The 18,698-nt window shown below is 33.4% G+C and overlaps 1 protein-coding gene across 1 annotated transcript in view; it reads left to right on the forward strand.

Annotated features, from left to right (window-relative positions):
- ECT2 (epithelial cell transforming 2) overlaps positions 1-18,698 on the forward strand; it is a 59,489-nt gene that overhangs the window by 8,935 nt on the left and 31,856 nt on the right. Inside the window, 9 exon segments of the mRNA XM_081570955.1 lie at positions 228-314; positions 1,363-1,470; positions 2,398-2,471; positions 3,186-3,316; positions 3,514-3,629; positions 3,724-3,786; positions 5,390-5,612; positions 8,020-8,156; positions 14,029-14,148. Of these exon segments, the coding sequence (XP_081427081.1) occupies positions 228-314; positions 1,363-1,470; positions 2,398-2,471; positions 3,186-3,316; positions 3,514-3,629; positions 3,724-3,786; positions 5,390-5,612; positions 8,020-8,156; positions 14,029-14,148 (1,059 nt within the window).

An 18,698-nucleotide genomic window follows, 5' to 3' on the forward strand; every position in this document is an offset into this window, starting at 1 on the left:
GCAGTAGTAAAGTATGTTTAGGTTATGTGCATCAAATATGATATGGGAAATCATGGGAAATTTTTACTGTGAAATTGATCCTTGCAATTTGTTACATATTGAAAGATGCAAGTATATTTTTCGGTTGGGAATGTTAAATGGCAAGAGAGGGAAATATGTTTAGTTTAGAAAGATGTGTTCTATTTTTGCTATAGAGACGCTCACAGATTTAAAATTGTATCCTTCAGCCTTTGCCATTTTCATGCCGCCCACTCTATTGTACAAGCATGATGAATCTAGTACTGTGTTTTACTGGATTCGGGAGGAAAGAACTAGTAAGTATTTTAAAACATTATAGTCAAAGCGTATTTTCTCTAGCAAAATAAATTTAAATTAGCTTTTTTTGGTAGTTGTATCATGATTTTATTTTTAAAATACTGAAGGAGAAATTACTATGAACGTGAAGTGAAGTTGCTCAGTTGTGTCCGACTCTTTGCGACCCCGTGGACTGTAGCCCACCAGGCTCCTCCATCCATGGAATTTTCCAGACAACAGTACTGGAGTGGGTTGCCGTTTCCTTCTCCAGGGGATCTTTCTGACCCAGGGATCGAACCTGGGTCTCCCGCATTACAGACAGACGCTTTACTGTCTGAGCCACCCGGGAAGCCAACTATGAGTATACTAGGTCTTAAACTTTGTGAAGAAACATTCTGAAGAGCCTTGTAAACCAACAAATGTTTTGTCTAGGGTGGCTGGTCTGTGAATTAGAAAAACTTCGTAACTATCTGTTTAAATTGTCTTTTTAAGTATTTTATTAGTGCATTATTTGAAGTTTTTGTTTATGCATTGCGATTTTTTGTTATATATATCTAGTCTTAAAGTAGTCTCATTGCTCTAGATAATTCATAGAAACTTCTTTCTTTGATCTGTTAAATTATTTATGTTGGAGCTAATGGGATATTAATCTAATTCTGTGGGAAGAATCTTGATGTGATGGCAACCTGGCTTTTAAAAAGCAATAAATTGAAGACATACACTTTTTTGGAACATAAGCCTGTTGTGTCCCCCTTTGCCTGGCAAAGCAACAAGCTTTTCTACTTCACCACCCACCTCTGAGAAGTAATATATTTACTTTTTCACTTGTGTGAAAGCCACTCTTTAATTAACTTAGTTTTGTATGTTCATCTTAACTAGCTTATCTCTCTGTATGATTTTGCCTATGCCAAGAAGGCAAATGAATCTTTAATTTTTAACATAAACTTTATAAAAATTCTTTTATGTACCTTATAGATAGAAATCAGTATATGCTAAATGAACTATAAACATAGTTTAAAATTTTGTTCATATTAATCAAAAAAACCAATGTTTACTTTTTCTTTTGAGGTCAGATTGGTGACATTGGTTCATCACATGGGTGGAGTTACTCGAAAAGACGCTAATTTAAAAGTTACACATTTGGTGGCAAATTGTACACAAGGAGAAAAATTCAGGGTATGTAAATTTTAGTATTTTTGTGTATTTCAATATAGCACTATTTGGTAATGGATTTAATGATAGTGTTCTCATTTTGTCTATTTCTCTCATAATTTATTGAGGATCAGAAATTCAATTTTTGCTATCGGTATGTTTAGTAAAAAATTTTAAATCATAGGAGTGTGGCCCCTGAGGTTTGAAGGAGGCAGTGGAGCTTGAATTAGGTCCTGAAAGATGATTAGGATAGTGGAGGTTGGTAAGTGAATAACATTTTAGGAGGCAGATGAGTAATATTAGGAAAGAATTACTATGAGTGTTGGTGAGTAAGGGGGTCAGAAGGTGATGAGGGCAGGTAATTTCTCTCTTATCTAAGAGCAGAACTTTATTCTTACAAAACAGTTCCAAGATTTAACTTGTGCAAATTATAGAACAGGAGAAAATACTTTTATTGGGATTAAAGTCTTAGTTCAAGATTGCACTTGAAGAGTTTATCACTTTGTTCTCACCCTCCATCAGTGTATATGTGTAGCCAATGGTAACTTTAGGGTAATGTTGAATTCCTGGGAGGTATACTTAGAATTCATATCTAAGATTTTGTGACCTAATCAGATATTTTCTCTTAAACTCTTAGTGCTATCATGGGGGTTAATACTTCTAAGAAAGTAAACACAGAAATAGAAATGTAATAAAGATGAACTGAATCAACTTGGGAGATGTATTTATTTAAAATAAAATGAAACAGCTTGGACCTTGTGGAACTTGTTTTGGAAGTTATTTTAACCTAAATTGTATGATGGAAAGATAGCTTTTTCTTTAATTTTTCTTTATATTTTGTTACAAAGCAGATGTACAGTGATCTAAGAATGTAATTATAATTGTTTATATCTTATAAGAATGCAATTATTTAAGGTAAAAATTCATCATAATTAATGTTTATGTTTTTAGGTAGCTGTGAGCCTAGGTACTCCAATTATGAAACCAGAATGGATTTATAAAGCTTGGGAAAGGCGGAATGAACAGTAAGTATTTAGAAATTCAGTTGTTAATTATGTGAATCAATCACATGTCATAAAGAAACCTATGTGCCCAAAATTCATATATTAATATATGAAAAGTTAATTCAGTCTTTGTGAAGCTTAGGGAATAAAGTATAGGAGGAACAAAGTTTTTTTTTTATTATTATTGTAATTATTGAAAATGGAAAGACATCTATGATATCTTTGAACCTTATTTTATAAAATAATTTAATAACCAATAAAAACTTTCTAAAATTATCAGGTAATAGCTTACTGCATCTGGATGTTTGGGTTGTGCTATATTTTTTCTTACATTTGTCTGGTTACATTTTAAGTGGTAATTGCATTTCATAACCTTGTTAAGCTTTCCAGTCTCATAATTCCTTGCTCTTGTACTTGATTATTACTTAAGATTTTATGAAACTGTAGAACCCCTGGAATACATATAAAATTTCATGTACAGAGCAGATATTTGCATCTTGTGACAATTACCTGTGATTAAACTGTGTGGGAAGTTACTTCTGGTATGACTGAGGACACATCAGTTTTTTTTTAACTGTGTGGTTTTTATGAACATTTCAGGACCTAATGTAAAATATTTTCAATAAATGGATTATGCTAAAACCTTGAAAGTTACTGTAGATTTTTAAATTGATCTGCTTCACTTATATTGAATTTAAGTTAAGCTGGTTTTAGGAGAGTGTACTTTGTTTTTAGGGACTTCTGCGCATCAATTGATGACTTTAGAAACGAATTTAAAGTTCCTCCATTTCAAGATTGCATTTTAAGTTTCCTGGGTTTTTCGGATGAAGAGAAAAACAATATGGAAGGAATGACTAAAATGCAAGGTAGAATTCAGCATAATTTAAAATCTAACATATTTTATTTCCTACTCCTGCTAATCACTTCCTTGAGAATATGTCTCTTTAAAAAATTTGGGCCTGGGGATAAACAGTTGGTCTTATGTATGCTTGTATGCTTTCCTCTTTAGGAGGAAACTATTTAACAGTTGGTCTTATGTGTGCTTGTATGCTTTCCTCTTTAGGAGGAAACTATTTACCAGTTGGAGATGAAAGATGCACTCACCTTATAGTTGAAGAGAATATAGTAAAAGAACTTCCATTTGAACCTTCAAAGAAACTTTATGTTGTGAAACAAGAGGCAAGTAATTGTAAAATAAGAGTAGTTTTTAAAAAACATTAGTAATAGCTTTTCTGATGAGATAAATTCTTAATTAAAGTCTTCTTTCCACTAGTGGTTCTGGGGAAGCATTCAAATGGATGCCCGAGCTGGAGAAACTATGTATTTATATGAAAAGGTATGCTATTTGTCCCTTTTTTCATTTGTTCTGTGAACTTGATTGTATGAAGATGACACTTTTTTATTCCAAAAGAACCTAGAATAATTAGCACATAGATCATGTTTATTTGTCATGTTTAGGAATGTCAGAATAATTAAACAGTTGGATATTGAGGGATAGTCTATGTAGATTTAATGTATTAGATCTTATTTTAATCTATGTCATTCTGTGCTAATTTTTGGTGATACCATTATAAACCATAACATCCTTATCTTCAAAAACTTAGAACCTTAAAGGAAAGAGAGATGTGCATACAATTATAATACAGAATGAAATGTGCCATAATTGAGCAATGTATGTATTCTAACTACTAACTCAGAGACTCAGGCAGGATTGAAAAGAGCAAATAAATGCTGAGCCATCTTCCTTGGCTAACTTAGTAAGGACATTCATGTTAGACAGCAGGTGGGAGAGGGTGTGAAAGCTTAAAAGTACATTAAAAGTACGGCTTCAGAAAAGTGTGTAGGAAAGAAGGCCAATAGATAAAGCTGAGAAAATAGGCAGAATCAAGTTTTTAATATGTTAAAGCATTTTGATTGGTCCTGGAGCAACTGAAGAATGGGGAGAGATGTCATTAAAAAAATGACTGTAGTAGAAGGAATTATAGGCAAGGAAAATCCAGCCTTCATTGCTGGATCTTGGTGAAAACGATGTTGTTCACCAAAATGTGACAGAAAGATATAGAAGCAGGCTTTAAGGAAAAATTTACTTCAGTTTGGGATTTAATAATTTTGAATGGAATGTTGAAGGTGAAGTGTGCATTTATTATGTTTCGATAAAATCTAAATATGTACTCTGTTGTGTTCTCTTTGGGCCCCTTATTCTCAATGTAGGTTTCTGAGAGTAAAGTTTAAAAAATATGCCTCAGATTGCAAGAGAGAACTCTTAAAAAAATCTAGTGGTAGGACTTCCCTGGCGGTCCAGTAGTTAAGAACTTGCCTGCCAATGCAGGGAACAGGGATTTGATCCCTGGTCTAGAAAGATTCCACATGCTGTGTGGGAGCTAAGCTCATGTGCTATAACTACTGAAGCCCACAAGCCTAGAGCCCATGCTCTGCAACAAGAGAAGCCACTGCAGTGAGAAGCCCCTGCTCACCTCAATTAGTGAAAGCTCTCGTGCAGCATCGTCGATGCATTTTTAAAGACAGTATAGTTAAAAAAAAAAAAAAATCAAGTGGTATTTGACAAATATTGAAGAGCACTGTATCCAGGCATTGTGCTAAATGCCAGAGATACAGTGAACAAAATATGAATGAATGGTCCCTGTCTTCCCAGAATTTATGGTCTAATGGAGAGTAGATTGTAAATAAGCTTATAGGCAAATATGTAATGGTAATACTACTGTGGAGAAAAAGAATTAGGTGTTAGTGGTTAGACACTTACAATAGTGCTTTGATTATTATGTTTTATGAAACAGCCGAATTATGTGGAAAAATGTGTAGTTGTAAAATTATGGTGCAAAACCCAGATTTTGTCAGATTCTTAAGTGTGTTTTTCTTTTGTTCTTGTCTCAGTAAAGAAACACAGAAGTAAAATTGAGCTTTTGTGCTTTTGATTGCAGGCTAATACACCTGAGCTCAAGAAATCGGTGTCACTGCTTTCTCTAAATACCCCAAACAGCAATCGCAAAAGACGTCGTTTAAAAGAGACACTTGCTCAGCTTTCAAGAGAGGCAGACTTGTCACCTTTCCCTCCCCGTAAGCGCCCATCAGCTGAACATTCCCTTTCTATAGGGTCACTCCTAGATATCTCCAACACACCAGAATCTAGCATTAACTATGGAGGTAATTCACATTTTTAAATCTTTAAATTTAGTGGGATAGAATAATTATTAGAATGTAGATAAATCCATACTACAGTGACTGGCCTTTGTTCTAGCTGAGGAGAAAAGACCTATGTAAATGCTTAGATTTAACAATTGCTTGCTATATACCAAGTGTTTATATGTTTTGTGTGTTTATAAGGTAAGTTTTATTGCCCCTGTTTTACAGATGACTATACTGAGATTAGAGAAGTAAAACTTGTCTAGAGTCACACAGCTAGAAAGTGATAGAGCTGTTCAGAGAGCAGATTGTTAACACAAAGAATCACAGGAGATGTCACATGAATAATGGAGAAAATAGGTACAATGAAGTCAGAAGAAGGTGAATTTACTTTGTTTCTTAGCTGATATAGGAAGCCACCTATAATTAGTTCTTTTACCTTGACCTTCAGTTTTTTTGCTTTTTTTTTTTTTTCAGTCTGCATACAAATATGTTGTTTTCTAATTTATGAAATAATTAAAACCTTCCCTTGACTTCATAATACTCTCCACTGACTGTCCTCTTTCTCTCTTCCCTTTCATATAACTACTTTTGAAGGATTTATCTTGATCCATTGTCTCATTTCCTTTCTTTTTACTGTCTTTTCAGTTCATTCCCATTCAATTTCAGTGCTCTTGCTGGGGGGCCTGACAGTTTTTGTACAGTCAACAGCATTCAGCACATGAGCAGCTACTCCTTCCTGGACACATTTTTTAATTTTGGCTTTTGTATATCACTCATTTCTCTTTCTTCTTGGCCTAACTTATCTTTCCAACTCTAAATGTGGAATGTTATTCCTGAGTCATTTCTTTTCCATTAAATTCTTCCTAAATGATCTCATTTAATTCTATGGCTTTTTTTCTATAGCTGATGATGCCCAAATTTGAGATTTTCCCTGTTCAACTGTATTCTTCACACCTCCTTGTTCATGTCTAATACACAACCTGTTCTTCATATAATCACATTAGAAATCTTGATTTAACCTCTATTCCTTTGTTACCCTTCCTTTATCAACCTTTTCTATATAAATGGTCTCTCTGAGATAATTGCAATGGTCCTTTAGATGGTCTTCCTAATTCATGTTTGCCTTTCTACATTTAACACTTAGAGAGGTCTCTAAAAACACGTAAATTAGTTCATGCTGTTCTCTGCACAAAGACAGTAGCTTTGTATTACCATAGCTTTCGGGTTCCTAGGTAATCCTTCCTCAGTTACTTCTAATGTCATGTGCTGTTGTCCTCCACTAATACTCTCTGGGTATCAGTCACAGTGTCTGTTATTCTTCAGATTTTTCTACTGTTAAAACCGTACCTCGGGAACTTTATACTTGCTCTCCCTATTTTAAAGAAATCTTATTGGGTTCTCTGTAAAGGTAAGGCCCTGTCCCACTACTCCTTCCTACCAACCTGATCCCGGGTTGTCGTCTTCACTAGTAGTTATCACTGTTAGAAATTGTTTGTTTACTTCTTTATTGTTTTATTCTCTTCACCAGAATATAAACTTGAAGAGAATAAGTACCTTGTCTATCTTCTCTGCTTTATTCCCAGTGCCTGGAACAGAGTTGTTGTTTAGCCCCAAAGTCATGTCTAACTCTTTTGGGACCCCATGTACTATAGCCCACCAGGCTCCTCTGTCCATGGGACCTCCTAGGCAAGAATACTGAAGTGGGTTGCCATTTCCCTCTCCAGGGGATCTTCTCAACCCAGGGATCGAACCTAAATCTCCTGCTTTGGCAGCTGGGTTCTTTACCACTGAAAGGCAAGCCCTTAGTATAGAATAGGTAGTCACTAATATTCATGGAAGGAATTAAAAGTCAATTTACGATAGGTGTAGAAAACTGAGTTGGATTTGAGATTTATTACAAGAGAAGCAAGAATACATGTAACACAGCATACAGAATGAGTTTTTAGGGAATAGTAAGTCAGTCAGTTTGCTTTGAATATGGAGAAGTGAGTCTAATTAGGTTAATTGTAATTAAGAAATTAACATTTAACACTGATCTACTCTATAGACCTTCAGATTTTACTAGTTGTTCCACTAATGTCCTACTATGCTATTTAGCAAAAGCAAAAAGGTTTTTCTGAGTTAGGATTCAATCCAGGATTATAAATTGTGTTATCTTTCTTTGGTCTCTTCTTATCTGGAACAGTTCTTCTTTTCGGTATTTCTTTGTTTTTAATGATCTTGACGTTTTTGAAGAGTACATGACCATTATTTTTTTCTGGCCTTATTCTAGGATGAAACTCTACTTTAATGAAAATATATATGGTGGTGTATTTGTAAGAGTAGATACCCTTCTCTCTCTCTCTCTCTTTTTTTTTTGTTAAATCTGTACAGTGGTACTTACATCTGGCTTCCATTTTAAATCTTTCCTCCTTTTTCCTTTTAGAAACACCAAAGTCTTGTACTAAGTCTTCTAAGAATTCCACTCCAGTTCCTTCAAAGCAGTCAGCCAGGTGGCAAGTTGCAAAAGAGCTCTATCAGACTGAAAGTAATTATGTAAATATATTGGCCACAATTATTCAGGTAAGAATTTGGAAAAATGACCTCTGTTCCACCGTTAATAAGTAAAAACAAAAAAATGTGTTATTTTTTATAAGAGAATTGTATAAGCATAGAATTTAGACATAGATATTGAAAATCTATGACAGAAACTGCTGTTAGGGAAATGCCATGTAAGAGTAGCTTTTTTTTTTTCATGCAGAAATAGCTTTTTTTTTTTTAATAGTGACTTTAAAAAGAGAAGGATCCTCAATAGACGGTCTTAGAGTAGACTGAATTTAATTCAGAATTTTGCAGCTTCCATTTCAGGATACTGCATTTACATTTGGAAGTGGTAGCTTTTTATGATAGTGTGTATTCAAGAATCATAGCTTTATTTAGTACTGTTTATATATGGAAAAACAATTAGCAATGAAGCATAACAACATGTTTGTCAGTAAATTTTTATTTTTTTAAATTTATTTTTAATTGGAGGTTAATTGCTTTGCTATATTGTGTTGGTTTCTGCCATAGTAATTTTTTTAAAGTTATCCTTTAATGTGTCATTTTCTAAAATTTTGCAGTAGTCAAATGTTGACTCATTGCTTACTACTATTAAAATGTACTATGAAGGTATTTCTGAAGAAAAACAATTCTAAGGAATCCTTGTAGGATGAGATCAAGGAGGATATTAAGGAATAAATCAAAATTCAAGCTTCTGAAAAGCATAATAATAGGACATTATTTTGAAATCTGTAGAAAGAAGGAATAAATTTGTTTGTGGTAATGAAGGAGATAGTTTGTCAGGAAAATAAAGTTGATACCACATAGCTTAACTTTGAATAGAAAATGATAGGGAGTTTCTTATTTGGGTTTTAGTTTTAATTCTATTTGAATTCTTACTATTGTTCATTAAGGTCCAATATAATGGCCTTTAGTTGCTTGTACCATTGATAAGATGCATGAATAAGAAATGAAAACCTTTTTTCTTGGTATTCACAGAAAGGTTATTTTTCACAGTTAATTTATTTAGCAGTAGTCAGGGTTTTATGAGGCCCTCTGCTATATTAAACTTAACTTGTTTTAAGTCAGTTCTGCTCCTCCTCAAGGGAAGCCATCCTAGATGAGTTTCTTGTTGAAGTTTTTATAGTCAGCCAAAATATGGCTGAGTAGCAGAAAATCCCTTGGGCATATACTGTTCATGTACTTCATAGCATTTATAACCTAGAAATGTAAATCCTTTCAGGCCATGGTAAATGCCCTGGAGTTTCAGATTTTAATTTGCATATCAATTACATTCACTAAAACTTCTTTTTTAAAAGCACTTGTAATTATTACACTGTAGACAAACTTCCACACTGCTGTGCTTAGTATAAATTCACCTAAGTTTACTTAAAAATTTGTGGGCTACATTCATTATAGTGTTCTCTTTAAGCTTTGTTGTAGGACTAATGTGTCCTACAATGTGTCCTACTAATGTGTCCTACAAATATTTTTTTTAATTTGAATTTGTAATAGCTTAATTTTTACTTAGCCCCCAAATTAAGTGAAGCTTCTTGATTTTTTTCCATGTAATACTTAGGTGCTTATTAATATGAGGTGTGACAGGTGTTAAAGAAGATTGCTATTTTAAAGGAACTTAGACTGGATTAGGAGTTAAAGCATACACACCTAATTATAACCAAATGGAAAGTTCTGAACCTCATGAGAGAGGTTTAGTTAAGGTATTTGGAGATATGTGTGGTGAGAATTTTGCTCCTCTTCCAGTTTAGGGAAGGTGTTGGGCTGGAATTTTCAATGCTTGAACACTGAAAAAGTATCATACAGAAGATGCAAACTGAAGTGAGTTTTAAAGCATGATTATGATTGGTGCATGCAAACAGTATGGGTAGGAAGTGTATTTGAGATTATTCCAACAGTACTGAAAGACTGTAATCCTTCACGGTATTACAGAATAGTCCAGGGGAATTTGAGTTGTGGGTGGGTTAAAAGTAGGGTAGAGCTGAAGCACCAATACTTTGGCCACCCCAAAGAGCTGACTCATTAGGAAAGACCCTGATGCTGGGAAAGATTGAAGGCAGGAGGAGAAGGGGACAACAGAGGATGAGATGATTGGATGGCATCACCAACTCAATGGACAGGAATTTGAGCAAGCTCTGGGAGTTGGTGATGGACAGGGAAGCCCGGCATGGGGTTGCAAAGAGTTGGACACAACTGACCTACTGAACTGAACTGAACTAAGGGTAGAGTTTAGGGTGTGAATATAGTAAGAGTTGAGATAAGATTGCTTACTTCAGACTGGGGAAGGCCTTTGTACAGTGTGCTAGGTCATTTGTTGTTAAAGAATTTTTAATAGGAAGGGAAAGATGGTAACATTTGACTTGTATTTTAGGTAGTCATTTGGTTCACTTTGAAGGAGGTATTGAAGAAGGGGAAAGAAATCGTGGAGGCGAGATCAATTTGAAGATTATTTCAGCACTCTTGGTTAGAGATTTTAATAAACTAAACTTCTTGGGATAGTATCAGAATGAAGAGGATAGATTTGAGATATATGGGAAAGGTAGAATCAGTAGTTTTTAGCTAACTAATTTTATATGCAGGATTAAAACACAGTAAAAATATTTTAAGATATTATGTCTTAAGAGTACTGAGAAGTTTTAATCTTGATGTATTTTGATGGTCTGAATATTTTTGTTTAGGATGTTTAATGAATGTTGACTACATAAAGGAATGCTTATAAATACTTATAGATATCTTTGCACCTTCTATTACGTTTTTCCCCAATCCCATTTCTTTTCCCTCTCTCATAGATAACCATTACCTGGAGTTTTGTGCTTACCATTTTCCTTATAGATCTATCATATATATGTAGAAAATGAAACTGTCTAAATGTAACAGTATATATTTTTTAGTAAATTGCTTTTTTCACTTGATAGAAATGTTCTTTAGATACATCTGTGTCATTGCATGTGGCAGTAATTCATTTTCCTGTGTGATTATATCCACCTGATTAACTTTTATTTTTAGTAGACATTGGAATTTGTTTTGGTGTTTTCGTTGCTGTTTGTTTTTACTATTACTAGTAGTGCTTCAGTGAGTATTCTTACTCATGGCTGCTTGAGAACATATTCTGGGCAGAAATCTGGAATTTCTGGGTCGTTGGTTAACTATACTTCTGACTTTACTGGACGTTGTTAATATGTTGGAATCTAGGTTTTGTATGGGTCTTCTGTTCTCACTGAGGCTTTTATAGGTGAAGCTTAACTTGCATCGATTTAGGCAAATGTCTTTGGGAAAAAGGTTGGTTTAGGACTCAGCTTTCTACTTTCACTTAGATTTTGGCCTCTGAAGGTACCTCACTTTCTTGTCAGCTTATTGATGTATTTAGACAGAGGTTTATTAGACAGAGGTTTTTCTTACTTCATTATTTTGTTTTCAGCAAGTAGGTGCTCACTATACGTGCAAAAATGGAAGGCCTGAATATTCATATATTTTTTGGGGGAAGAGGTGGTAAACTGTTGTAGGAACAATTCATAATCTTTATGAAGTTTCTTACTATTTACAGTGTTCTTTCTTTTCTTCCTCTCTCTCTCCCTCCCTCCTTCCTTTCATTAATCCCATCCTGGCCTTTGTGCTGTTGTCACTTTACTTCTACATATGTTAACCCAATAATACATTATTATTTTTACTTGGAATAGTCAATATTTTAGAATTTTAATTATACAGTAAAATTGACTCTTTTCTTTGATACATTTAACATTTCTATCTCCCCCTAAAACTCCTGTTACTATTCCTTTATGTCACACCTTTTTCTCATTCCAACTCCTGGTAATCACTAATCTCTTCTTTGTTACTGTAATTTTTTTTTTAATGTCATAAAATAGAGTCATAGTATACAACCTGTTCCTTTGGGTTTTGTCTAACTTGTGTATATAAATACTTTGATCCTTTTGCTGAGTAGTATGCCACTGTATGGATGTACCACAGTTTATATATTGACTTATCAAAAGAACATTTGAGTTGTTTCCAGTTTTGAGTGGTTATCAATAGAACTGTTACAGACATTTGTGTACAAGTTTTATATGGACATAAATTTTCATTTCTCTTGGGTAAACACCTAGGAGTGATACTGCTGGATCATATGGTAAGTAATGCTTGATTTCAAAAGAAACCGTCAAGCCTTTTTGCAGAGGGGCTGTACAGTTTTGCTCTTCAACCAGCAACATGTAAAAGTTCCAGTTGCTCACATCCTCACCATTGGTTTATGTTATCAGTGTTTTTTATTTTAGCCATTCAAGCACATGTGTAGTATTATCTCATCCTGGCTTAAATTTACATTTCAAAAAGACTAGTGATACTGAACATCTTTGTCCTTATTTGATATCTGTATATCTTGTTTTAATTGAAATAACTAAAGATTTTACTTGTTTTTAATTGGATTGCCTTCTTCCCAGAGTTTTGAGAATTCTTTATATATTTTGGATATAGACCTTTGTTAGATAATGTGATTTGCAGACATTTTTTTCCTATTCTATAACATGTTTTCTCATTGTAAGTTTTTTGCTGAGTTGTTTTTAGTTTTGATAAAATCCAATTTATCAGCTTTTTTTTTCTTTTATACATCATGCCTTTGATTTTGTATTTAAACACTCTTTACATAAGCCTAAGTCACAAGGTTTTCTGCTAGGTTTTCTTCTAAATATTTCATAGTTGTGGGTTTTTTCTTTAGATCTATGATTAATTTTGAGTTAATTTTTGTATAAAGATTATATTTAGGCTGAGGTTCATTTGTTTTGCCGATGGCAAATGGTGTTTTAGTACCATGTGTTGGACAACTAGCCTTCCTGCACTAAATTGCTTTTGCACCTTTGTCAAAAAATCTGCATGGATTTGTTTCTAAAGTCTATGTTCTGTTCTGTTGATCTTGATGAATGTTTCTCTCTTCACCAGTGTTGCACAATCTTGAATACTGGAGCTTGATAGTAAGAAGCTCTCTGCCCTTCCATATGAATCTTTAGAATCAGATTTTCTTTATCTATGAAAAGTCCTGGCATTTTTGATAGGCATTAGGGTAAATCCTTATATCAATTCGGGGGTGGGGGACAGTTGACATTTTTACCGTGTTGAGTCTTTCAATCCATGACCATATGTCTTCATTTATTTAGGTCTTCTTTGATTTCTTTCATCAACATTCTGTAGTTTTCAGTATCATGTACATGATTTATTCTATTTATACTTAAGCATTTTAGGTTTTTACTGTAAATGATACTGCTTTTTAACTTTTGGTTTCAGTTTGTACAATACTGGTTTATAGAAATATGTTTTTTTCAGTGTGCCTACAAGCATGTGTGTGTGCATGCATGCATGTGTGTGCTGACCTTGTATCCTAAGACCTTGCTGAATTCACTTACTAGTTGTAGGAGTATTTTTTTAAGATTGATAGAAGCAGCAGCATGGATACAGACAGGTCTTCTAGCTTCAAATCTAGTCTTTTTCCTCTAAACCAAGTTTTTTTTTGCTATCAGTTCAAAACATTTAGTACCTATATTAAGAGTATGATTCCTTATTGCTTTCTTCCTTAGTAACTTGAGTTAAAAAAGTAGAAATTACTCTGTATCACACTAACAATTTTAATGATTTGTAGGACTGTGGTGAACTTTTACTGGATTCTAATTAATATTTTGTTACAAGATTTTATATATATATATATATATATATACACACATACATAGATGTGTAAATAGGATAAAATAGACTAGAAAATGTTATGAGAAAAGGTCTCAAATTTAGGTTAGGAAGAAATATTTTTCTTTTCCATTAATATCTTATCTCTCCTTTATCACTGTGTATATATTAGATTTTAAAAAATTCTTTTCTTCTTCCAGTTTACCTAATCGAGTCTTGTTTTAACCTTTAGTTATTTCAAGTGCCATTGGAAGAGGAAGGACAACGAGGTGGGCCTATCCTTGCATCAGAAGAAATTAAGACTATTTTTGGTAGTATTCCAGATATCTTTGATGTGCACACTAAGATAAAGGTAAATTTGTATATATTAGTGTGGTAGTAATTCTTTTTAGATTATGTATATTTACTGTGGTTTTTCATGTACTTCTGGTTAGCTAAATAAATTTTGTATTTAAAATTTCTTAATCCCTCATTTATTCCTTTGAATCATTTGCCTCATTGCTCTAGCGCCTTATTAATATTTCTTTCCTGCTGCCTGTTTTTTTACTTTGATTAATTTGAAAATACAGAATTTAGACCTTATAAAGTCTTTTCTTTTAAGATAATGTGTTTGCTAGTACTATTTTTCTTGTTTTTCTATTGCTATTCATCTTGGGTTGTATGTTTTGTTTGATTTGTTTAAAAAACGGAAGTTAGAAAGGATTAGAGATCATTTCATTCATTTCTCTCTCTGTATGTATATAGTCAGATAAATGCCAAAACTGTAAAAGACAATGCTGTCCACTTTTTATTATAATAATTTTCCTTTGTTGAAGGGTCCCTAGATTCCAGGTATCAATCTCTCATAGTAAAGTAATTTGGGAAAAGATTTAGATGAACTCTTAAAAGTAGTTTAGCTTTATTTCCTCTTCATATATGATGCCTGAGCACAACTGATCAGTTTTCTTCTCAGAACAACCCATTTTGATGTTTATTACAGCTTTGTGGCAGTATCATAGCCAGTGAGATTTATTTGAGGCACAGTATTATTGCTAATTTATCTTTTCCCTAATGTTTACTCCGTGTTACAATAAAATGATCAGTCTGAGTTACAGAATGTTTTCAAACAAATACATTAACTTACTTTTGATTTTAGTGCATGCTGTAGACAAAAATATGAAAGATCTGTAAGTTAATAAAAATGCAATTTATCTAATGTTTATATTTTGTATTTTTTCAAAATCTTTGACCATATTTCACCTATTTCTAGATTTATAAGTAAGTTTGAAGGAGCCTTTCTTTTCTTAAAAGATTAAAAAGCTGTGGAATCTCAGGCTAGTTTATATCTATTTCCGATTAGGATTCTGAATATTTGAAGAGTAAAGTCTTCTTGGAATGGTCTTTTTTTTTTTTTGCTCATGAGAAAGACTGAGAGGTATAAAGATAGAGTAGAATGGCAAGCAGATTTTCATCTTGGTGTTTTACTGTTAATTTGTAGATCACTTGGTGTCAGTCATTTAGCCATTCTGGGCATGCAAGTTCCCATCTAATATAAAATGTTATAAACCTTCTGTGTGTACAGAATCATAATCTCAGTTTGGCAAATTTTGTTCTCTGATTCACTGGACCTTTTTTTTGTTGTTAATAATTTTTTTATTGAATAAATGGTTATTTAAATTCTATATTGCTTTACAATTTTGAAAAGTTTTGTATACATGATTTCATATAATCCCATAATAACCCTGTTTGCCCCCACTATCGCTATATTGCCCTTCTGACTTCTGTCTCCCCAAGGGTAACCATTAGTTTGTACTCTATATCTGTGAGTCTGCTTTTATGTTTCCTTCACTAGTGAGTCACTGGAGCTTTGAAAATGATTGTTACCCTTTAGTTTTCTAATGTGTAACCCAATTTTTTAAGCTTCTTCTACAAACTTGGATTACCAATATTTCAAGTAGTAGTTGTTTTTTAGCTAATTTCAGGTTTGTCATGCATTTAAAATATTGAAGCCTATGGTTTTTTTCCTACCACGAAACCAGTATGTGCTGTCAAACATTTATTTGTAAAATAAAGGTGAAAAGGAAAAAGTAGAAAATACCTATAATCCTATAACCCAAATACTCCCCAAATTATGCTGTATATTTTCTTTGCCTTTTTTTGCATAGCATTTTTTTCTTTTCTTCCTTTTAAATGTAGCCTGTCCTTTATCAGGTACTGCCAGATCCACTGAACATTACCAAGAAGTTGATACTATAATTGTCTACATTTTAGAGATGTGACACTGCTTTGTACAGAGATTGAATAATTTTTCTAAATTCAATCATCTAATAAATGCTGGACATTGACTTTGAACCCTTTTTTGTCTAACTTCAAAGTCTGTTCTCCTAAACCCTTATGTTTCCTTGCTCCTGACCCCCTTTTTTTATGAGATAAAATTTACATATAACATTGTGTTAGTTTTAGGTATATAACAATAATGGATTCATATGGGTATGTATTGCAAAATGATCACCACGATAAGTTTTAGTTAAGATCTACCACCACACATAGTTGTTGTTTTTTTTCTTTATAATGAGAACTTTTTAGTTCTACTTTCTTGGCAACTTTCAGATATACAAAATAGTATTGTTAACTATAGTCACCATACTCTACATTACATCTTTTGGACTGGAGTAAGTAAAATAACTGGAAATTTGCCTTTTGACCACCTTTACCCATTTTACCCACTCTCCTTCCCCCGTCTCTGGCAACTGCCAGTCTGTATCTATGAGATTTTTGTGTTTGTTTTTTGTGGGATTTTTTTAGATTCCACATGTAAGTGAGATCATATAGTACTTATCTTTCTCTGACTTATCTCCTGTATAATAATGCCCTCAAGGACTATACATGTTATTACAGAAGGCATAATGGCTTTTTCATGGCTGAATAATATTTCATTGTATATACCACAATTTCTTTATCTATTCATTAATTCATGGACGCTTAGGTTCTTTCCATGTCCTAATTTACTAATGCTATATTGCTTCTTGATTATCATGCTGTAGATACATTCTTTTAGTATGTCAATGAGTAAATCACGTAAATATGGCTTAAACTTGTACAGTTTTTCATATTGCTATGGTATTCCTGAGAAGCACTGGTATTTGTAACTTATAGCATTGCATAGTGGTTACAAATTTGGACTGTGGAATAAAGTAGATTTGGGTTCAAAGTAAGTTAACTTTAATTGCTTCAATTTTCTTCTAGGTAAAATGGGGATAATAGTGTCTGAATCATGAGTGGTTGTTTTGTGAAGGATTAAAATCATTTTTTACCCACTGTGTTTATAACCACTGTCTGGCAGTTAGATTTGTGTCAGAAGATACTTGCTGAATATTCGTCATGCTACTTTTTAAATGTCCAAATCAAGACTGGAAGTTAAATTTATTTTGTCATCTTAGATATCATGTGTACACCTTTAGCCTCATTCTTCGTTCGTCTGTGACTTATAGCATGCTAATAGTTAGCTTAAGATGAAGATGTCTGAGATTGTTATCTGCATCTATTTCTGTGTGTGATTTTTTCCTTTTCAGCGCTAATCAGCATTGGTTCTTGATGTGCAAATACCTGCTTTTGTATGGAACTGTGAAGAAACAAAAGAGAGGAGTTGAGGGAGGACCTTTTCTTTCTGTGTTTATGCTTTGTTATTTGTTAATTTAGCCTTAATTCTCAGGGTACCTTGAACTTGTTTCAGGAACAGGTTTGTATTGGAGAATCTGCTGATTTGGTGTCTTGTGCAGTGAGCTAGGTAAAAGAGAAACCCATCTTGTGTAAAAGTAGATGGTAATGGTATAAAAGAAATCTTAGCAAGGAAGGAAAGAGAGAAAGAGCTTAGCTTTCTTAGTCCAATCTGTTTACAACTTCCTCTACTTTTTAAATAGTCTTTGGGAGCTCGATGCTCAATGTCTTAGAACTATAGAGTTTTTTTCCTTTCTTACTGCCAGGAGGTAATGTTGGGAGCATCCTATGGAGAATTGTGTATGGACAAGGAGGAGACATGTCCCAGGGTCTGTACTAAACTGAGTCAAGCATATTCCCACAGAAACATTGTAGGAAATGGTGGCACTATGACTAATACTCTTGGGGGCTCACCTGCCCACCTGACTCCCCGTTTCTAATGGTGATAATTGTGCTATAGATTTAGTAGAATGACATGGAATCTGGAGTCAGACAAGCATGAGTGAATACTGGTTCACAACTGTGTGGTTTGGGGCAAGTTAATCTCTCTAAGCCTTAGTTTCTTTATTACTTAGTCTCTGAGCTGACCAAGTGATTAGGGCAGAGATCTTTATTTAATCAACAGGCTCAAGAATTTAAAGGTTCACCAGAAAACAGTAGACTTTTTCAGGTGGCCTAGAGATTATTTTGCTTTCTGGTTGCAATGGTCTCATATAACTATATCCCGCCATCCTGTAATTGTTTACACTTTAAAAATATACCACTAGATTATATTTGTAGAGCTATAGGTTTTTTCTCTTTCACGTCACAGTTTTCCAAATATCTCCTATATTTATATTAAATATGTAGGGAAAGATAGTTAATAGTAACTTACTGAGCACTACTCCCTGTTAGGGTTTCTTCTAAGTGCTATACAAATATTAACTAATTTAATCCTTTATGAGATATTTACTTTTTTTTCAGAATAGAATATTGAGGCACTTATAGGTTAAGTAATTTGCCCAAGGGCACAAAACTTAACAGGCTCTAGAGCCAGTATTTAAAACTAACTAGTCAGTGCTAGAATTCACTGCATTATATTGTTCCAAGATTATTCTTATGTATAATCCTTTTATTCTTTTGGTTCTTTCAAGTGAAATTTTAAATAGTTAAATCTTAATTTTTGACTCTGTGGGCTGTTTAATTATTCTTGCTTGAGTTCACCTT

This window comes from Giraffa tippelskirchi, chromosome 2 (assembly GCF_054371585.1).
Source record: "Giraffa tippelskirchi isolate mGirTip1 chromosome 2, T2T-mGirTip1v1.2.pri, whole genome shotgun sequence".
NCBI classification, from domain to species: Eukaryota; Metazoa; Chordata; class Mammalia; order Artiodactyla; family Giraffidae; genus Giraffa; species Giraffa tippelskirchi.